We start from the raw sequence: 23,296 nt of genomic DNA, 5'->3' as shown, positions 1-23,296 counted from the left end.
CGAACTGTAAAACCGAAAAACCGTCCATTTTTAAGGTTCGATTAACCGAACCGTTTCAACAAAGCGGTTCTTTGAACCGAACCGTTAACTTTATTATGGAAAAGGTTCGGTTAATATTCGCAATTTTAGATAACCGGTTAACCGCGAACCGAACCGTTTCACAAAAAAGTAAGCAGAAAATTAAAATATTATATAAAAAACTGTTCGTTCGTTTAATTTTCTTAGTGTATCCAAATTTAAAAGTTCTTAAATTGATTAATACTAAAGTTTAGCTTATTAACTTTATTGTTGGGTATAATATATAATGAAAATTTAATTAAATTATTAGAAAAAATTAACGAAAACTGAAAAAAAAAAGTAATATAGAACGATTATCAGTTAACCGGTAACCGAACCGCTAATAACCGTTTAAAGTGGTTAACCGAACCGTTTATAACGGTGCGATTTAGGTTCGGAGTTTTGCCGAACCGAACCGTGTGCGAACCGAATTAAATTAGAGGTTCGGTAAACCGAACCGCGAATGAACACCCCTAAAAATTAGTATAAAAAAAACTAGATTAATATTGCTAATGATCTTTGGAAAGTGTAGCAATTAAGAAGTCTCTTTTTGAATTTGAAATTCAAAATTTTCAAATTTATCCCTCTAAAAACTTATTTGAAAAAAAATTCATATGGTCCCTACCAAACTCCACTTGGCGCGCGCTCACTGGCCTGTGTACCAAGGCCCTTGTACACCCCGTGTGGCCGTGTACATGTAACATTTTCGGATTAAGTGAAGCATCGAAATAACTTGGTTTCTTCCAACTAGAGAAAGCACAGCTGAAAGTTGAACCAAATTTGTCTAAACTAGAAGCGCTCTTATTTGAAACTGGACCTAACAAAGGAGGGAACAATAAAGACTTGTCGCGACAATATACACTACACAACCTGGCTGACCTACTGAATTTGGATACACCAAATCTATCAATGAAGAATTAATGCCTCCCTCAGCTAGAGATTCTTATAACAATGATGATAAATATACACAGCAAATTCATCCAAATTAACCTAGTTGCGTTCCATTTTTGCAGGTGGCGGCTTCCCTTTCTTCTGGCTTCTGCTGTCCATCCTAATACGATCAGCATACATTGGCAGTGTAATTATCTCATTTATCTCATTCAACAAAACGTCTTCTGTTATGTTGTCTGTTATGCTTTTCATAACCTGCATGATTCAGTAACATAACCCTCAAACAATTAGAGTATATTTTTCTGACCAAAAAAAAAAAAATCTAATAGTATTTTATGCGCAACATTGGCCACAAGTAAAAAATATTATGTTATGCTGAACCTTTCTGTAGGTGTTAAATTCATTTGGGGTTGACTTATCAACTCTCACTCGCATGCAGACCCATACATTCTCCTCTGAATCCCACGAGCACTCAATAATTTTTCCTGCATACGATGATGGAGAATCGAAACCATCTGCAAATATTCAAGTATCAGCATAAGATACCTGAATCAGTAATGTAGATAGAAAATAGATGCTCGTCACAAAAAAAAAAAAAAAAAACTACTACCGACCAATTCATAAGGAGGCTCAGATGGTTCTTTTTTACAACAAAATAAACAGCTCCGAAACCATAAACATTATTTGCAAGGCTAGAATTTCTGTTTTTGGTTCATGTTTTACTAAGGCGAATGCGTGCTGGCTAGGGAGTCCCATATTCATGTTCGACCACACAAACTAAGCTTAAAAAGGGGCTCTCATGAGGGAAGGGGGGGACAAAGGGAGAGTTGATTAATAATATTTTTTTTGTCTGGGAGAGGGCAACTGGAGGAGGGAAAGGAAAGATAGGAGACGAGTGGGATAGATCCCTTCTTATTACCAATAACAGATCAGTTGTCCCATTCGTTCTCCATCTCATGTCCCATGACCTGCTATTTTTTGACACACCTTGATATGATGTGTCAAAAGGAGAATATTGTGAACCCGAGAGGGGACACGAGTGGGATAAATGATCCACTCCCATTATTACCTTCATTTCCCCTCTGCAAACCATAATCCAGAAGAACAACTACTCTTTCTGAAGTCTTCTTCGCCTTATTTATAAATGTAATTAACAGTCACAAGTTACATGTGCTGCTAAATCACTTTAATCCAAAAAAGGGAACAGGCCAACTCAAAGAAAGCTAAAAGAAGGAAGAACAAGAAACAGGAAAGATGAACTTTAACCTCCAAAGGCAACCCTATTGTTGTCCATCAACCGCTTCTTCCCTCGATCATACAAATAAAGATATTCAGCACCGTCTTCTCCTACCTGGAGAGAGAAACGGATAACAAATCAGTCGAGGACTGCTTCACTTAAAAATCAAAATTTAGAAATGTAACCAAGAGCATAAATAGAATAAAGGACAGTTTCTAAACAATACCTCAAATAGAAAATCAACTGAATTCATTTCAGGGTATTTCCACTTTAAGAGTCCCTCGTGAGTCCTGGGAACATAGGGATCATCCCAACCCTAATGATGAAGTATACAGAAAAGGAAAGTTAAATCTTAACAGGAGACTTTCCAATTGTGTTGTGAAATCGCAAGGGATAGCCTCAACAGTCCTGATCCTCTCAAAGAATTATCATTCTTTTCTCTATGTTAAAATCTCTAAGAATAAAACAGATTCGATACTTGAACACATGTTTACCATTGGAATTCAACCCGTATTTCGGACGAGATAAAAAACGAAGTACCATTAAAAGAGCACATTCTAATCTTAATACATATCCCTTTTATTTAAAATTTTGGCCGTAGCTTATAGCTCAGCACTCAATTCTTTAACTCTCTAGTGCAACTTTTGAGTTTGATTTCTGAGTGATTTTGGAAAATCCTGAAAATAGTAGCTGAGAGCCTGAGATAATTTAATACTAAGCCTATTTCTGTATTGTATGTGAGACTTTGTAAATGAAGACCATTCCAGAGTAATTCCACATAGCAACTGCTATAAAAATTTACCTGAAATATAAGACCATCGGCATCATGAGAAAGTTTAGGGATGAATTCTTTCAAAACCTTTCCCACAGTTGAGAGCAACCAAAAGTCCTTCCTCCTAACCTGAGAAACATCATATAAGCTACTATTAGCCACAAAAAATGACCAAAAAGGGAAGCAAGAGAATAAAAGAGGGCGAGAAAGGTTTTCTGACAATGGATTAACTATAGTATGAATCGAACAGCATACCCTAAATGGTTCTAGATCATATCTATAAGGAGGTTTAGGGTGTTTGTCCATTGCCCGCCGCTCATTCTTTCGAGGATCAACCACCTCTTTCTCAATCAACTTCCAACGCTCACAAAAGGGTAGCTGCAAGGAAAGAATTTATCAGAACAATGGAATGAACTCAAACATTAAGTGGTCCTTTGCAAAGTACATTCACATCAGTGGCAGATATTTGGATATCAGAAGGATGCAACTTTGGATCAAAGCACAGAAAATGTTCACAAACTGTGGTCTGTGGATTAGCTTGGAGAGTTGCCAAACACAAACTCACATGTAGATCAATTTTTTTGGCAAAGACAACACTGTTATCCGCATTTCAGTAGATAAGAAATTACAGACAAGGAACAGAGCAGGCTTCATTAGATACTGTTCTCAAGAAAGAGAATCATGGGTGAAAAGAAAATTGAAGATTAAGTAGTAACTCAAGATTATTTTCGCAATCAATCTCTACCTATAGTGAATTCAAATAGATTGGCTACCTGGAAACCACCCTAGCATCCCCGCTTTAGGACACTGCCTTGAACAAGATCACCTAAAACTCCTATTCTTTACATCAGAACATAATATTCCCTCTGTTCTTTGATGAATCACGGATCACTACACCAAACGTTGACATTAAAAAACTAGCCAGTTTACCACATCGGTCACTTGCAATCAAAAATCAACTACGGGTTGCAATAGTCCCCTCCCTCCTCTTTCTAGCTTCCCCAGCCATTCAAATACGAAAAGGGATTTCTAACGTTGTTCCTTACACTAGCAACAAACTTAATAAAAGAGAATGAACCTAACAAAGGAAAAATACAGAAAGGAACTGGGAGCATATCAAAGGGACAAAGGGAGTAAAATGAAGTCATCAGTGATCTTTAGCTGATAAAACTAAATCCTAGCATGATTTCTATATTTGATAACAGACTTAGCAGCAAAAATAAAAAGGACTTACAAGAAAAATAGAGAACACAGCACCGACAATTGACAGTAATAAAAAAAAACAAATTTGAAATTTAGTTCAAAGGTAGAAATTGACAGCTATGCACGGAGAAAGTAGCGGGGCACAAGACACTCAATGGATGACTGCTATACACTCATCTACTACCCTAAAATACACCTCATATATTAATTCTTGATCTCAACTTTTAAGGACTTCAGCATCAAATATCTGATCGAGGCTAGCAAACCCTAGATTTCAGAAATGACAATTGTTACTCTAGAATCACTTCTGTGCATTTTATCGTCAAGCCAACCTGTATACTATGTCCAACATGGTCATGCTAGTATAGATGTTAAGTCCAATCATCCACTGATTGTTCTGTGATGCATCAGGTGGGATGACAAGGATATCCACAGCTCTTAATCTTCTAATAGTCATCTAAGAAATTCCCATATTACTCAAGTCTTAATGGTTGGTAGAGACACTAGAGAGAAAAGAGGAACCTTTTCTTGCTACCAATCTCATGCATTATAAAATTCAGTTACATACTATCCTGTGTTATGGAGCCTGTGCACGTATGTGCATCACTTGCACAGATAAAAACAAGCCAACATACAAAGATATTGTTATTTTGCTATTCCCCTCTTCGTCGCCAAACAAAACGGTCAATCAGAAGTTTATCTAAATTTAGATTCTACAAATGACATCAACACCCCAAGCTGAATCACTAAATGAAGGTTTGGATGGTGCTAAGCCACATTACAATCTTATGTACTCCGTATTTCTTTTAGTAGAGAAAGAGGAAAAATGTAGGGGAGAGAAAAGGATCACAAGTAGGGGTGTAATTGATCATGATTCTTTTTTTTTTTATCACTCTTAATAGTCATTAACCCTTTGTTTGGATGGATTAACTTTGAGGAAAACGGAGGAGACAATTTCAATAGTTTTGATAGAATTAGAGGCAAACGAAGATGGGAAAATGACGCCGCCATTTCCCTCCTACAAGATAACTTAGAATTTTTCGAACACAAAATATTTGGATAGAAAATGACATTACTCCTCCCCGCTCCCTCCCTTCCATTACCTACACTTCCTGCCTCCTTTTGTGTATCCAAACAAGGGAAAATGACACCAAGGGTAAAGAGATTAGAATCCACCCCACAAAGTAATGTAGTAATGATTCCTCTCCATTACTCATCACCAATCTTGTCATAGTTCTTGTTTTAAGAACTATTACTCCGGTAATAGTTTTACCTCCATCTAAAGAGGCTCGGCGAGCCATAAAGTTTTTCTCTTTAGCTTGCCCAAGCTAAAAAAAACGATTTTAGAAGAGCATTGTACTACAAAAGCTCACTAGGTGGGATGTAATAAGTTGCAGGTTCTTAAGATTGCGTAAGTTCTTAAGAGAGGAAGACCGGAATCTATCATCTTGTCATTCCCATGATACAACATTTTGAAGGAAAAAGTAACTTCAAAAACCTAATAAATTCGTGAAAATGTATTTTCAAAGAGAGACCCCGCATCTCATGTCATGACAAAATAACACTCTTGGTTCATTTTTTACCAAACCTTGAACCGGGAAAACTTTTCAACCTCCTTGCTCAGCGATCGTAGTTTATACATTCCATAAGACAAGGTGATGACGTGTGAAAATGGCTCATGTTCAGTGGCCCCTACACCATCAACTTACCTTCGACGCGACATTGACATTGCGGAGGAAAACAAACTTCATACCAATAGATCCAATGGAATACTTTAAGCAATTTTTCGCCACCCAAATATAAACCATCTGAATTGGAGGAGCTTTGAAGCTACACATTGTTTCGACGATAGTGAAAAGTGATGTAATACACACAAGTATTGAGCAATGTAATCTTTAAAAGAGCTAACGACCCCCTCTAAAGAGACGCTCGGCTTCCACAACCTCATGAAGATGGGATCCAAATTGATCTGCACTTAAAGAAAGAACAAAAAGAGAGACCCACGAACCCCAAACCACAACCAAAGATAGGACCAAAAGTCTTTTGAAGATCAATCGTAAATAAATTGGCTGTGCGTCAACAATTGTAACACCGAAGAGTTAATTCCTACATACAGAAAGACAATGGGTGACAACTATTTACAAAAGGCCAAAAAGACAATAAATGGGTAACACCCATTTACAAAAAGACACCAAGGGGTGAATGGTGATGCCCATATACAAAAGAAGACCGAAAAGATTAAGCTCACAAACTATCATGAATAATCTAATCTATAAAGAGCACTTGTGTCCAACTAGACAATAATCTCAAAAAGCAGAAATGGAATCGTTGGCACGTGGACGCAACCCCATAGAAAGATAGATGGTTCCATTCGAATCAAGATCACCACTAAATAGCCCAAAAAACCATCTTCAAGACTACGCTAACTCAAACCTTTATCATTCTTCTCTTCAAAGCCAAAAGAATATCATTCACCGCATGGGGGTGAACCCAAATGACGTTGAAAACAAACTAGGTCCCACAAAGACAATACTCAAGGGTAAAATACCCAAAAGATGATCAATGCATTTTTCATCATCACTGGCATACATATACCAGCCAAAATGAAGCTTTTACTCTTAACCATGTCTAATGTTAGAATTTTTTCCTTCTGCTATTGCCTACTATCAATGCAAAATAGAAAAACAAAGAAAAGAAAAAAACAAACTTTTGGTGCCAATTCGAAATCGAATTGGCTGGTACATTACGAAAGATAGGTCTTTCTTGAGCCCTCCTTTCCCTATATACACCTTCCTTACCTCTACTAAAAAGGATCTATTAAATCCAACAATAAACGCAACCCAAATGCACAAGCCATTCCATTTTCATTATTTTGTTTGTCATATCATCGTCTCTCAAGTCTCAACACACACAAAAAAGTCAAAGTGAAAATAACGATAATAACAATCCTACATCATATTGTACAAGTAATTAATCATGGTTATTACAAACCTCGGCTATGGACACTCGATTGATAGCAATCAGGTCATATATCAAGTATCTCCTCTCCTGTTTCTCAGGGCTTATGGTATCAATAATCATTTCTCCATCGAGCAATGTAAAATGGTGAAACTGTGAGAAAGATGAAATCAGCTAAAGAAGGTTGCTTCTCAGTTAACGATAATTCACAAAGGAAAGTCAACTTTCACGTACTTCGGACATATTTTTGCAAGGAAATCTCAACTGGACCCTCCGAAATTTAAAATTTCGATCGACTAAGAAACAGCCATCAGACGACAGCAGTAACATGTATCTTGTTCCATCAGCTTTCCAGGTAGCATAGTAATAACGCTGCCTAAGCAGTTGCAAGTTCTCTCTGTTTCAAGTCAAGACAACATGCTGTCAATTATCAAATTCAGACTAGCAGTACATAAATCATCTTATCATACTATTACAGAGCAATAATGTACAGCAAACTTCTCTGGACACAAGTCAGTATCACAGTAAATCCATCAAAAATCTGCCCGGATATGTATTACACTTTCACCACAATGTAGTTGGCGATCATTCACCATCAAAGCGAAAAAGAAAAATAATTATAAAAAGGGGGTTGGCAAGAAAATTTAAGGAAGGAACAAACTGAGAGACTAAACAAAGTAAAGTGAACGGGTGAGAATGTGAGACAAAGAAAGAACGAAGAAAAGGGAAAGAAGAGCAAGGAAAAGAGAGAATGATAGAAAAAGGAAAGGAGCAGAGAACAAGGGGAAGTGAATAGGTTAGAATGTTTTGAAATGCTCTACACTTCTAGAATACCACTAAAAATCGAACCAGAGTGACGACAGTGTCCCTACAATATCACAACTTTGGCAGGACAAGAAGCACCCATGACAACAAGCACCAGTTGAGCCACTAATAACAAACTAATCCTAAGACTTCACTCAGGCAGAACTCAGAAGTACAAAAACAAAATTCAAGACCACAGAACAACATATAACCTAGATCCCATAAAGGAAACATATCAATCTGCTACATACAAGAAGCCATAACAATAGTGGTGCATGCCCCAACCTGTCAAGTGACACTGGATGAGACCCTGGAAAATATGAATGCGCCCTTGTCTGCAACCAAAAATGTAGTAGTAAATACTAGAATTAAACAAATTGAACAAGCACAGCTATGGTGACCAAAATTTATAGAACAGGGACACCTCAAAAAGAAAGAAGGTATAAAGCCATAAGAGACAGCTGTACAAGTAATATTTGTACCAACAAATTGTATACACTCATCCTCATATGAGACAGTCTCATGAAATGGTTATTGTCAAACCTCTCACATAATAGGTAGTTGTTTTTTCAATTTCCCATCTTTCACTTTCTCTTTCCTTTACTGTTTGATTCTATTGTGTTATATATTACGTTACACATTATCTTAATGACTTAATGTGAAACGGTCTTGTACAAGACTTGCTTAAAGGTAGATTGTAATATAAGATACAATCCGGATCTTAAAAAAAATTCAAACATGAATATGACTGATAAAGTAAATAACCACCTAGTTAATTTAAATTATTTTATAGTGCAATATACTAATATGCATATCCCAGGCTCTTATCAACGAACCTTTTTTGTGAGTATTTACATAAGATTATGAAGTGGTCATATCCAACAACATGCCCTTGCTCTAACATTTACAGTTACAGTTGGTTCGGACATACGATTCTTCCTATTTAGCGGAGTTTTGTCTCCTTAGTCCCTTCCCTGTCTCCAACAGAAACAAAATCCTTCTTTTTGCGTTTTTTCATGATGTTCCACTTTAAGAAATAATGGAAAAAACTAGTCTCACTTACATAATTTAAACAAATATTTGCTGAAAGGGTTCGAGTTCAAATGTATTTGCGAGGAATTTGAGATGAGTGTGTGAAGGGGAGGTCATTTATGAGAAAGAAAAGCAGATATGCAAAGAGGGAACGCGGATTAAAATTTACAAGAGTATAAGTGAAACATATTCAGTATTTGGCAGTTCACAAGGGCACATCCAGAATCAAACAAGAGAATGAAACAGTTTATCGGAGTATATGGAAAGAGAAACTATTGGGTATGCCCGACCCTACAAAAGGGCATGCTAGAAATGAAACAAATATGATTGGGGAAAAGAATGCAAAAGAAGAAATATCACTCTCTTGACGGATACTCACTTTCAGTAGTACAGGGAGTGAAGATAAGGAAACAATTTGCATCAAACATCAGTAAGAAATTCTCAAAACAAAAAAACAGAAAAAAATGTCCGCTGGAAAAAATTGCAGCTTGAAAAGAAAGTACATACCGGAGGAGTCAGCTTGAGCATCTCCAAGCAGAATCTACGCAATTGAAATTCTTGTTCATCGGGTATTTTATCTCCTAGAACGTCGTCATTGGTTATCATTACGGTATCTTCCTGTTTCTCCTGTTGAAACAAGGAAAAAACAATATATTGAAATAATTACAGGGTTACCAAAGGAGAAATCGGAAACGTCCGAATAACATCTTTTTTTGTAAGTATTATAGTGTGCTGATTAAAAGGAAGCAAAGGGGATGATGCCGATGCAAAAAGAGACGCCAAGGAGGGGTCACCCATGCACAAAGAGACACCAAGCATTTTGTGAAGCTTTGCACTTCCAAATTGAAGAGTAAGGGACGTTAAACGGACAAGACTTGTCTAAAAGACAGCAGAAAATCTAAACAGCAAACGAGGAAAGCCCTCTTTATACAAAAACAAAATTATCTTGCCATTTCACTCAAAAGTAACTTTGATCTAGAAAATCATACATCCCAATTATGAGAATTGTTATTCCATATAACAATTTCCTTCATGGCGGTGTCTTTCAGAGAACCATGTCTGAAATAGGGTTTTAAGGAAATCCCCACATAAATGTCATGCCTGAGCAAAACTCCCACTCCATTTTCAACAAGTAAACATCTAGAGATAAATTCACCTCCTCTCCACTAACCTAATCTCTGGGCTCCGTATTTAAAAATATGGCATTCTTCCAAAGCACATCTTCTTCAATGACAATTATCCATAACGACTCGGCCTTGTGAAGGTAATACCACAAACCGTTTGTCTTTGGACAACATGCATCATGTCACTTAACCCAACGAAAACTCATAGAGCATGTTCAATGTTGAAGATATCTTTTGTTGAAAATTAATTCTCCAATACTCTCCCTCCTTGAATAGTAAAGACCTCACTCTACCCTCACAATGAAACTATTCCCATCAATTCTCCACTCACTATTTATGAACCCACTTCACTTTTTCAGCCATCCAATTAGTTTTTACTCTATTTTTCCAAAAGATATTTCAAAATATTTTTTTTACAGAATATTATTTTCAGCCAACAATAAAAAAATTCAGAAACAAACATCGATATGTTAAAAAATGGAAATACCATACTTTAAATTTTTATAATAATAGTAAATATATTGTTTTTACATTAGCTTTTATTTTCCTTTATTTAGGTAACAAGTAGATGAAACACCACAGAGGAAGTAAAAGAAAAAATGGATAGTTATCTTCTCTTTTACTTAAAATGGAGGATGTAAATGGAGAATCAATTCTCAATTGAGGAACACTTTCATCTTCTCTCTTCTCTGAAATAACTCTCCACTTCTGTAAAATAGATCATAGTACATACTTTTATGCAAATCTCTACCACCCCAGACAATATCACATTAAACTTTTTCCAACTTTAAGGCACCGGCAACCGGGATAGTGAAGAGAGATATAGACTATAAACTATAAAGTACGCTGGTAAACTAGGTAATGTGCTTTTTAGAAAAGTGAAATAGCCACTTCCACCGAGAAGGTTTTGATTTCCATACTGCAACTCTCTAACGAAACCTTGTAAGAACGGGATCCCACACAGATTTACACTTGAAAGAAGCACCAAGAGAAAGACTCGGGTACAAAGAAGGAAGAGAATCCACACCACAACCAAGTCAGCCAAACATCGAAATTCAGCACTTCACAATAGGGAAACATAACTTTCTGAGATTAATTTTAAGAGCTGCCATTGCTTCAAATAAGACCAAAACACATCTCACAAACCCAAAGTGTTTCTCACGTAATTTGCAAAAATTTAAAATGTCATCCGCAAAGAGGAAGTGCAAGATCGTAAGGTGTTCGATGCTGAGAATAACAATAACTTATTGATATATCAGAACAGGAAACCCTACTCCATAGGTCATAAGTATTATTATAAATACTTAAACCAATGAACAAAGTAACTAGTTGGGTCATGAAGTCATCAGTAAACCCACAGACAATGACAGACACACTAAGCCTTATATTTGAATCAGGAGAAAATTATCAGACCATGTAGTAACATAGCCAAATCAAAATCTCTACATCTTGCACCTAAAGTTATATAGCCTCCAGCAAAGAATGTCAAAACCAGGTAAGTTATTCATACATTGATAGGCGCATAAGGAACACCATCATCATCTTCAGGTAGTGCTTCACCATTTAGATCAAAGTCAGAAGATCTCTTCCACTCTGGGGTAGATGGGCAGGTAATCAAGTCTGGTTTACTTTCATGGTAAAAAGCATATAACGAATCAATGTAGTCCTGTTTGTAGATTCCGGGAGGGCGCACTTTGGCAAATTTTTGTATAGCCTGTCCACAAGAAGGAGGTCAATCAATAGACCTCCCAGTTTGGTTTGTACAAAAATTAAGGAACATAATAAGATGTGGATGGAATTATTAGTTGATGAAAATGTGGGGTTAGAAATCATAAAGACCACGAATAACATAGAAAAAAGAAGACTTTAAGTACGAAGTTTATTCATGGACACCAAATACATGGACATCAGGAGTACAAAGCTAAGCTAATCATTAACGAGGACCAATTATCCGAGACAAAATGAGAACAAACACTACTGACCTCAGTTACTGTACTAGCTTGCTGTGTTCGCATCAGATAATGAACTATCATGTAACCAGTACGATTGTGTCCATGAGTACAATGGAGGAACACACGCTTCTTGGGCTGTCTATCACTTTGATTGAATATATATTGTGCAACCTACAATTTGTTCCAAGTTACAGCTGTACAATTTTGCAAATACATAAACTATGTAACAGACATGAAAGAAAATGAGAAGGGTTCTATTGAGATCATAGGATACTCCCCATGATGAAAAGAGAAACTACCAACTGCCTGCTTTTATTAAAAAATACTAGAAATGAAACTTTTTGGTAATTAAAAACTAAAACGAAATAACGAGGTAATTTGTGGGTTATATCATTGTATAGAGTTACATCACGTAACATTGCCAAATATGCATTCAAACTAACTGAAACTGATCTTATTGAATAGACATGTGGCGAATATAAAGGAGAGAGAAAGAAGAGTGAAACAGAGTGTAAATCAGTACAACGCAAACATGCCTGCGTAGCTTGAACTTGAACTTGAGCAATTGTAGATAAAAAAAAAATACCACACTTCAGTTCCCTTCTTATGTCTACAATATTTAATCAGGGTATACTGTATCATGATTAAATACATGTTTGCAAACACAACCTAAGTAGTAAGAGCGAAAGAACCACCACCCCTATATCCTAATTAGTTCACATAGCCACTTTTTAGTTATTACTAATTACTAGTAATATTAATCCATTTTTTATGTCAAAATTCATTGTTTGGCTTAGGTTATAGCTAGGCTACCGGATTCACCTAAGTGCCTACAAATCAAATAACGATTCGTGCACATTGATTCGTGATTTGTTTGCTAAACTATTCACCCAAATTCACGGATTAGCGGGTTAGTTTTGAAGATATGTAGTGAATTTAAATGAAAGGAGTGCAAAATAATATAAAAATAGATTTTTTTTTATAAGATAAACAAAACTAAAATAGATTTGAAAAGGTAAAAAACACATAACACTGTAACAGAGTAAGGGAAAGCTTTAAAATGAGTGTGGATGAAAGCATCTATCTGCTCTAACTATTAGATCTTCACCCAAAAAAACCTACTAGACAAAATATCAGATAACAAGGCCATGTGATAGGAAAATAATTTCATGATTTTCCTTTTATTTAAGATATTTTTCTAAAAAGTATTCCCTTCAATTCTTTTTTTTTCTTCCCATTTCCCTTTTAGGGTCAAAGTTGAAAAACTTTGACCGCAAATAAATCGAAAAATAATCAATATTAATACATAATATTAAAATATTTATATTTATTATAAAAATCTGACTCACAAAATATAATTTTCGACAAAAACAAACAACATATACACTGCGAAAGATCCGGTCAAAATGGAACCTCAGAGACCGCTCAAAAGCAAATGGGAAGAAAATAATGAATGAGAGCGAGTATTTTATAAATAAATTTTAAAAATCAAGCCTATTAACATTCATATATTACATCTTCACCAAATAAGACATGAGCAACGGAGTAAGGGAAATCCTCAGGACAGAAAAAAAAAATTGAGTGAGTATGACATCTATCTGCTCTAACTATTAGATCTTCACCAAAAGAAAACCTACTACTCTACTAGACAAAATATCAGATTACACGGCTATGTGATAGGAATACAAGTTTATGATTTTTTTTATTTAAGATATTTTTCTAAATAATACTTTGTAAACTTCAAAATCAAGCCTCTTAACATCCATATATTATGTTCATTGTAATATTACATGTATTAAAAGCATTTCCCTTGTTCAAAACAAATAGAATAGAGACACCCTATCAAGAATTCAAGAGTGAAGCGCTTATTTGCAATACGTTCAATAAATTTGGCAACATGGGCTATAGCATTAAATCAGCGCTCTATGCCAGTTGTCCAGAAAAGCATTGCCAACTCTTTTATCTGTCTGCATTGATTAGAACGTCTTGTATACCACAAAACAAAAAAACACGACTTTCAAACCGACATAAAGAATACCTAAAATTGAGCAATGACGTCAATATGACAACTATATAACAGCTGATAAACTAGTAGCCCACATTGCTACGTCTGCATAGGAGCTGGACAGCACCAATATCGGTACAAATAACGTTCGTTCAGCCAAAAAGATCATAGCAACACCAAGAGAAGCTGGCACATGAGGGCTCAACCCCATAGAGTTGGGAACTAAATGATCTGAGGCAGAGTTCAATGTTTAATTGATCATAGCAACACCAAGAGAAGCAGGCTCATGAGGGCTCAACCCCATAGAATTGGGAATTAACTATCTAAGCCAATTAAAGATTGAACTCAAAGGCAGGTTTCTGAAGCTAAGACTTAACAAAGTAAGATCCGTTTTCCCACTTTCTATCCCATCCCATTGTCCTAATAGTAACATCACCTCTGGTCCCCTAATAAAATAAATAGTTGCATTGATTTATACTCTCTTGGCTATATGACAAAAGGAGACGGGGGTGAGACAAACAAATGGGACATGCAATCTCCTTGGGTTGTCACTGACAACAAGCTTAGTATTAAAAGAACATTTTTATAGAACTTGTGAAAATAAAACTAGAGGGGGTACCAACACCTAGATTTACATGTTCAACACTTGTTCACTATTGGAGACCTAGGATTTAGGAATATAGCATATCATCAAAAACACTACTCAAAATAGATGTTGAAGAATTATGATTTGAGAATAAAGCATATCATCAAAAAGGTCTTCAGAATAAACGAAGCCAATAGCCATGCATGAAATCACTCAGCGTACCTCGAAAACAAAAGTATTTACAGCTTCATTATCAGGTACAGAGTCACGCCCTTGGCATCGAATCTGTGGAAATCCACAAATTAGGTTTTATGCAGCTACAACAATACTGCAGATTACAATAAATAGAAGTTATAGTCTCCAAATATATACCTTCATATACTTAATACCTTCTTTCTTAAAGTCACTTGTTGAGTAATAACGGTCTGTATTCGTCAAGTCCACCACCATACCAATCTAGCAAAATAAGTTTAGTTACTATTAATTCATTATAAACTGATTAAATATTAACAATTAACATCACATGCGGATGTCAAAACAAACACACATAAATATGACTTATATGACCAAAACAAGATTACCATATGGCCGAGAAAGGGCATCAAAAATTGCATCAATTGATTGCTATCTCACAAAATACGACACCCACAGAATAAGAATTACTAAACCAATTTAATTGAATTGAATGTTACAAAAATATCCTTAAGATTTCCCTGTAACCATACGCCACAAAGAAGCTAAAAGAACAATGCTTCCCTAGATAATAATAATATAGAGTATGTCTGTTCCTGAAAAGGAGAAATCCACTATAACCATCGATATCAAAGGGATTTTTTTCATAAATAATCTCCAAAATAAAGAAAATATCAATTATCAATTTTGGTTGATTTTGAAAATATTTGACGATTTGAGGTCCACGTAGGCTCGTATCTGGAATCTGGATCGATGAAGAGTCGCCACACCGTAAAGTCGCAAAGTCACCAGTGTTACTATCAGACTATCAGTGTTTTTAGTTGGCACAGTTGGTAAATTTTGTTCTCTCATTGAGATGAGGCCAATGGCAAAAAGTCTTGATCTTGTGACCTTTAAGTAAGAAGAGGCCCATACATATCCCGAAAATGCCTCACCAATCTTGGGTCTTTTGCTCAATTTAAAACAACAATACACATACAAGCACAACACAGGAAATGATGACCAAAAAATTGGTTCAATTTGATTCTGGATAATTAACAAGCACAAAAATACATATATTACTTCAGCTCTACATTTTGCATAAAGTACCTATTAGGATACTCAAACATAGGTAAGATCATCTTCAAACTAAATGAGATTAAAATTAAGAGCAAAAACACGAATTATGTGTCAGGTGAAGGTGGAGCGTAATCACCCACTTAAACCGATTGCCTTCCCATTGACTGCAAGCAGACACAAGGGTCAACAACCATCACAAAAAGGAAAGGGGAACAGCAGTCAGCCAGATAAAGGTCACTGTAATGTACATTGCCACCTTTCATATCATCTTTCTAAGAGACAATCTCCTCCACACCTATGTTACTCGGACTCGGGTACGGGTGTCGGACACAGGTACGGATCCGAGTGTCGGGTACTCCGAGGTTAGAAATAACTGACACGGGGACACTGTCCAAAAATCAGACACGGGTACGGGGACACGTCGTTTTTTTTTTTTTTTTTTTGTTACTGATGGAAATAAAAGTGTTTGTAAGTGGTAATTATATTAAAATTTTGGTGAGAAGCAAGTCAAAAGTCTAAACAAAATTAGATAAAATGTCAAAACCCACAATCATTATTGCCCTACTTGCCATTCTCTCTCCAATCCTACTTAAAAAGGAAAGCATGCCACGTAAACATAAGGCCCACGTTATGTTTAGTTTAGATAAAAACCAGAAATCAAAGGCCCACTTGTAAAACAATTAAACCAAAGCCCAATGTAAATGTAAACCCTAACGATGAGACACCACCTGCCGCCTTACTGCACATTCCACCAACCACCACACCATCGCAGCATTCTAAAGGTAAGATATTTTCGTTCCGTCAACTACTTGACTAAAGTCGCCGTGTCGGCCTGTCAGTTGCCGGATCCGGTACGGATTCCGTGCCGGGATCAGTGTCGGGTCGGGTCAACACCGGTACTGCTCGGAATCTGCCGTGTCGAAGCTACATAGCTCCACACAGATAGAAACACCACTTATCCTCCACAGAAATGATCATGGATCAATAATACAGGCAAACTAATTAACCAAGTCATTTAATTATAAGCTACAGTATCTGCTTACCTCAAAAAAAAACACTAAAACCTATCTGTTCAGGTAACTACATTAACCACCAAAAGATGAAAAGGGAGCACATTTAAAATCACTTCTTCAAATAAGGCAGTAAGTCACTGAACAAAATCATCACAAAAAATATTAAATAATTGCTTACTTTGAAATTCTTCACTCTTGACATATGAAAAACTTGACGGAACGAATATCTTTTACCAGGAGCAATGCAATCATTAAAAGTTTCATCTAGTGGGACTTTAGATGGAACAATAGAAGCTATTTCCAGACCAAAGTTAGGACAATCCAGCCAGCCTGAAATAGACAATAAGTAGTTTCAACAAGAATCTGATTAAAAATGGGTGGGCATAAAGAAAAGTAGAACCAAACAGCAGCTACAAATCTACAATACAGTAAGTACAGAGCCACAGGAATGTTTCCATAAACTAGATAAAGCATGTGGGGGGCAAAATTTGTGCCAACAAAGGCAAAGGTGATACAAATACCATACTAAATATACAACACAGTATACCTCAGGCATAAATGCACGCAGCAAGGTGAATTCGAAACTGTTCATTTGAGCTCCAGGGTCTTAAAACGCAAAGGACATGGAAATAAGATAGATAAGACTTATAGCTACGAGTGAACAACCATAAAAACTCCTCACTTAAGCTCCAGGGTCTTAAAACGCAAAGGACATGGAAATAAGATAGATAAGACTTATAGCTACGTGTGAACAACCATAAAAACTCCTCACTTAACCTCAAGTAATTTAAAATCTTGATTTTAACTTTTAAAAGAACTCTTTAGCCTCTTTATGGGCAAAAGCACCATGGGTCTTGAAGTTGCCACTTACAAGGCATTGAGAGCTAAATGCAACAAGGTGAAGGTGAATGTACGCTCGTTAATCGTTATGCACATAAGAAGCACTGTTTGTGAAAACAGAATTTTCAAGTACATAAAAGAAATTTTGTGTAAAAGATCAACAAGACCTCTCTCTTTTTCTTGAAAAAAAATAAATAAATAAATAAAAAAAGACAAACATAAAAAGAGGTAAAAACTATGGAAACGAACAAAGGACAAGAAGTCACAAGATACAACAAAAGAAGTACTAAAAAAAATGGAGAATAAAAACTAGAGCTTCTTGCTACTTGTGACTTGGGCGGGATGAGCGTTGTATGAGCCTCGTGAACACAATGCCCACTTTTTATAAACGGGGATTTTCACCCAATGTTGCTTCAATTTCTAACATGTAAACATTTTATAAAAATCATCTAATATAAGCTAAACCCGAGGAATAGTTTAAGAATTACTCTAAGTACCATAATTTGTCTTTTTGAATAATTAAAGATTCGTAATGATATGATGTTTATTGAGTAAACAATGATTAAATTGATGGTTAACGAAATCAAGTATAAATAATCATAATCAATCTATTATATACATGCCATTTAAAAAAATGAAATTGAGAATTTATTTTATTTGCATAACATTCCAGCGAGTTTATGGGTGTATTACATGTTTTAAAATAACTCAGGATATATCTTAGATCTTGAAAAACATGGGAGGTATGCCTTAGATAATCCCTTATTTAAACTATGTTTAGACTGATGCATTTCAAGGATCATTTTTATCCTGAAAAGTAATATTTAATATTACCTAAGAGACAGCAAGGGGGCGACGTCAATGTACAAAAAGACATCATATATGTAACGCTTAACTACAAAAAAACACACCAAGACGGTAATGCTCATATAGAAAAAGAGGCGTTCTGGATTATAATTACGCTCTCAAATTACCGACGGTAATCTTATCTACCAAAAAGAAGAAAAGACAAATTCCAATGAAGGTGAAGCGTAACGCTCCAAATATATAATAGATTCAAATAATGGAACTTGAACTCTTCATTGGAAGAGTCAACATCATTAGAAATAAAAGGTTCCATTCAATCCGAGCAACATAGATTGACGCTAGGCCCGTTCAAAAAAAACCTCTTTCTTTATTTTTTGGCTCTCTCCAGCCAGTTATAAGAGGCTAGGATCGAAAACCATTATAGTTTTGGGTTAAATCTTCCAGTTCTATCATTTCTTTGCTTGGGTCAAGTTGCAAATATATAAATAATTCAAATAATAGAACTTGAACTCTTCATGGGAAGAGTCAAGTCAGTCAACATCATTAAAAATAAAAGGTTCCATTCAATCCGAGCAACATAGATTGACGCTGGGCCCGTCCAAAAAAAACCTCTTTCTTAATTATTTGGCTCTCTCCAGCCAGTTATAAGAAGCTAGGATCGAAAACCAGTATAGTTTTGGGTTAAATCTTCCAGTTCTATCATTTCTTTGCTTGGGTCAAGTAGCCATGTGCCCATGTCCAGTGGCCGACTGCTGGATATGGTACGAACTCCATAACAAGATCCAAGTCGCGTTGACTCAACACCAGCATGACCCGAAAGTACCATGTCTAGCTTTCCTCTGAAGAATTAAGAAAAGAAAATGCCTAGGGAAGACGTGTTCAGAGACCTCCAGTTGGTGCATTAAGCAACAGAAATTGCATACAGCATCAACATGGGGAAGAAATCTGTACCACAGCTAACTTGTACAAGTAACCATCTGAAACTCAGCAGTTACAAGTACTGGTGGTGGAGTTTGTAATTATGTCTCTCGTCCCTTACATTAGACTTGAGAGGTTCCCTTTAACCCCAACCCCCACCCCCACCCCCACCCCATCCAACGCACTCTCTCCCTAAAAGACCGCTTCAGATACCAATTTTACGCTTAACACTGCTATAGTCAAATAAAGGGATTTAGGCCTTAGGGTGTCCAATTGCAACAACTTGAATCCACGTGTTAATAGAACTAAGACCTTCACTAATACCACCTTCTGATTCATGTGGGAAAATTTCTAAATAACATCACATCATTGATGCAGTTTATCAGCCAACAATCAGAGGAGCATACCAGGAGGAAGCTTGTTCCTGTCATATTTAAGCTTCTTCATATGGGGCCCTTCGTCCCGCTGTGGCGGCCTACTTACTCTCATTGGTCTATCATCTACATGATCCCTTATGCGCTCTCGTCTTTCTTCACGCTCCTAAAAGTTACAAGATAACACTTGAGAACAGCATATGACAGAGACGTAATGGACGTGTATCATCATGTCAAGCAACTCAGCATAAAACATAAATATTGCTTCAATCATTGCTTTTGCAAATCGGCAAAACTGTCTGAAAGAAAGTCTTCAGACAACAATTATCACATATTTAATTACCCTAAACAAGAATAGAGAGAATAACTGTAATGTTTCACTTATTTAGATAATAAGACCTTAGTCCCTTCTGACATTGTAAGCCAATCCCAAAAGTATGTACACATCAACCCCAAAATAACTCAGAATGCCCGGGCAATGCAAACTACCACTATCAGTCCACCACCCAGCGAACACTTCACTTAAAACCATGTTACAACTAAATTACTGTATCAATTCATATGCAAAATTCATGTGAATTGATGTTTGTTTTGACTGCTACAAGACTCAAAACTAGGGAATAAGCACATATGCGCGAGTTCTAGGTCTATAATATACTACACAACCAAACAAGGTTCATAAGTCCTGGATTAGAGAACCAAAGCTCCACTTCCAAAGCAATCAAGATCCTCTCTAATTCGTTCATTCAGAGTCAGTAAGGGAAGCTTAAAGGGAAAATTGGAAAAATTACAGGATGGGTTTTTACCTTTAGGGCTTGCTTGGATTGAGGGTAAAAGGAGGGAATGAATAGGGGAGTGATATGTAAGGTGCGTTTTCCATGTTTGGGATGAGAGTAATTATTCAACTCCCGAATCTATTACCTTCATAGAGGTAATACATTGCCCACCCTCCCCCGGGTAATGATTAAGGCAGATAATGTTATTCTAGCGGGCTTCCTTAAATAGCTAATGCTTGAAGTGGGAATTGATGTCATCAAACTCAGACAACAGCGGCCACACAAACTTTTAGGTTTAACTCTTTTTTTTTTTCTTCTAATTTTGAAGCAATTACTCCCTAACTAATGGAATTAGCAGCATAAAATTAAAATAAAAAACGAAAAATAGCAAAGCATACCCGACGTAGAGTTTGAACAGAAGACTCATGATGATCAAGTGGGGTGAGATGTTCCCCTCCTCCTCCTCCTAAGTGTTGCTCCAAGTAATCCTCATCGTCTTCAGGCAACGGTGACGCATTCAAGTCCATCAAACTAACTCACTCAATCAGCATACAACATCAACAACACACCTCAATACCTTTAAACCTATCAGGATCCGCCCGACACGGATCCGGACACGACCCGACAGTGACAAATCGGACCCTTCTGAAGAATCAAACGAAGCGGTTGAGCTAGAAGATGAAGATTAGATATTTAAAGCGTTTAAGGGAAGGTGATGCAGAGAATCAATTGAAGGGAGCCAGTGAATAATAAAAGAAATACAGTAATTAATAATTTTGTTGAAAAGGAAGGAGATCGCAAGGTTAAAGAAAGATGAAGAAGATAGGTGTTGTCAGTTGTGGGTCAAACAAATTAATTGAGGGTTTATAGTCGGTCTAGCGGTGTTACTGGGCCGTGCCGTGCCAGCCCATGAACCGGCCCATCGTGCCTAAGCCCAAAAATACCACGGCCCAGGTACGGGCAATGACCTAGCCGTGTTGTGCCGTGCCCATCCTCCGTGTTCCACCCGCCTAGAGTTGGTAATTCGGGTCATGGGCTGGCGGGCGGCACGGCACGGCGAGTTCTTCGAGGGGGGCGGCACAGACCTGTCACGATCGTGCTTGAGGCGGGCTCCAACGCGATTTTCTTCAAATCCCCGTGCCTGGACACGGTATGGCCTAGGCACGAGTGGGTCCGACACGAATCCGGCGGGCCGGCCTAGCACGGCCCGGCCTGAAAATTAGCATGAAAGTACTAAAAATATAGCGATTATAATACAAAAGGTACTAAAAATATAGCAATTCATCATTTATTAAATAAAAAGTACTAAAAATATACTCTAATTATAAAACAATTTTTTAAAAAAAAAAAAAAAAAAAAAAAAAAAAAAAAAACTTAAGGCACATGGCCCGGCCCACGTGCCAAGCACGAACAACCGATGGACCAGGCACGACCCAATCACGAAACTGGGCGTGCAAGGAGCGGGCCGCTGCGGAGGTTGAGATGAGTGTGCCAGGCACGACACGGCACTGTCAGCCCAATATTCGTAATTGGCCCTGACCAATTTTGGAGGATAGCACGATGGGCCGACACGCGAGCTGGCCCAACACGGGCGATTGCCAACTCTACACCCGCTGCAGACCGCTCCCTGGCACGCCCAAAATCGGGCTCGTGTCGTGCCTGGCCCATGAGCCGACCCATAGCTTTATTAATTTTTTTTTTTTCTAAATACTTTTTGATTTATAATATAACTAGTTGGAAAGCCCGTGCGATGCACGGGCTCCTATTAGGATTATCTGTAAAAATATATATTCTTAAGTTAACAAAAAAAAGTCTAACTATGTTGAATCATGGATAAAAAAAACTTCATGGTTGGTATAGTTGATTGAAGAATTATTAGTGCTTTTACCGTAAAAATTTGACATTCAATAGTACTTATAAGTTATAACATCAAGTGATTTGTTTATAATATGTACTTTGCTTTTTCATTATTGTTGCAAACACAAATTGGTTTTTAATTCAATAAAAAACGCTTTCTTTGTTAATAGGTGCAGCTCACCAAAATAATCCTTAATAACGGAGACAGACTTTTATGAGTCTTGTAAATAAATTATTTTAACCTACAACAACTACGTAAAACTGAATGATATTACGTAAAACAACAATTATCATAATTATATATAGTGTGTTCAAAGAAAATGTTAGATCTCTTAAACATAATTTTACCTTGATTATATATCTACAATTAAGAGTATTTGCTCCTATAAACTTCTCGCAACATCAAATCCAAACTGAATTCTAACAGAATTATTGGTCTCTAAACAACAATCAAAAATACCTGTGATTCTATTGCATAGAATGCACGGGGCAACATCATTTTATTAGTTTTATGACATCATTTAAAATCGTTGAGTTACCAAGTTAATATTTTATAGCAACGCTGAAACGTTGGTTTACCTTACCATGGTCTGGTAATAGAAAACTATTAAATTTTTAACAAAAAGTTAAACCATACTGAAAATGAGAGCAAACAAAATTTCGGGAGTTGATTTAGATGAGAAGTGATTAATCATCAGTTCCCCTCACAAAACGCAACAAAAATGTTGGCATTTGGTATTGACTATATCAGTTGTATAACATTCACAGATATAATTGGGTTGTAGAGTTATTATTCTTATAATCTCACGTTTCATCGGTTTTTAACAGAAATAGCTATT

General features: G+C 36.6%; 1 protein-coding gene across 1 annotated transcript; it reads right to left on the bottom strand.

Annotated features, from left to right (window-relative positions):
• Window positions 1-836: 836 nt before the first annotated feature.
• Window positions 837-21,440, bottom strand: LOC141603827 (uncharacterized). The gene is made up of 17 exons (XM_074422927.1): window positions 20,999-21,440; window positions 19,858-19,990; window positions 17,064-17,215; window positions 14,994-15,077; window positions 14,844-14,906; window positions 12,061-12,201; window positions 11,589-11,792; window positions 9,462-9,581; window positions 8,208-8,257; window positions 7,353-7,515; window positions 7,152-7,271; window positions 3,213-3,335; window positions 2,988-3,086; window positions 2,412-2,501; window positions 2,215-2,299; window positions 1,330-1,463; window positions 837-1,203 (listed from the first exon to the last, which is right to left on the bottom strand). Exons 1-17 carry the CDS (start codon window positions 21,125-21,127, stop codon window positions 1,048-1,050), a joined length of 2,046 nt encoding a protein of 681 aa, XP_074279028.1. The 5' UTR covers window positions 21,128-21,440; the 3' UTR covers window positions 837-1,047.
• Between the last annotated feature and the right edge of the window lie 1,856 nt (window positions 21,441-23,296).

The sequence above is a fragment of the Silene latifolia genome, chromosome 1, assembly GCF_048544455.1.
Source record: "Silene latifolia isolate original U9 population chromosome 1, ASM4854445v1, whole genome shotgun sequence".
In the NCBI taxonomy this organism is placed as follows: Eukaryota; Viridiplantae; Streptophyta; class Magnoliopsida; order Caryophyllales; family Caryophyllaceae; genus Silene; species Silene latifolia.
This window is presented reverse-complemented; position numbering and strand designations above follow the sequence as displayed.

Coding starts and splice junctions, on each gene's coding strand:
- LOC141603827 (XM_074422927.1), bottom strand. CDS start 21,127: ATGGACTTGAATGCGTCACCGTTGCCTGAAGACGATGAGGATTACTTG. Junction 15,078..17,063: donor CAAGAGTGAAGAATTTCAAA/GTAAGCAATTAT, acceptor TTATTTTGCTAG/ATTGGTATGGTGGTGGACTT. Junction 1,204..1,329: donor AATTTAACACCTACAGAAAG/GTTCAGCATAAC, acceptor TGAATCATGCAG/GTTATGAAAAGCATAACAGA.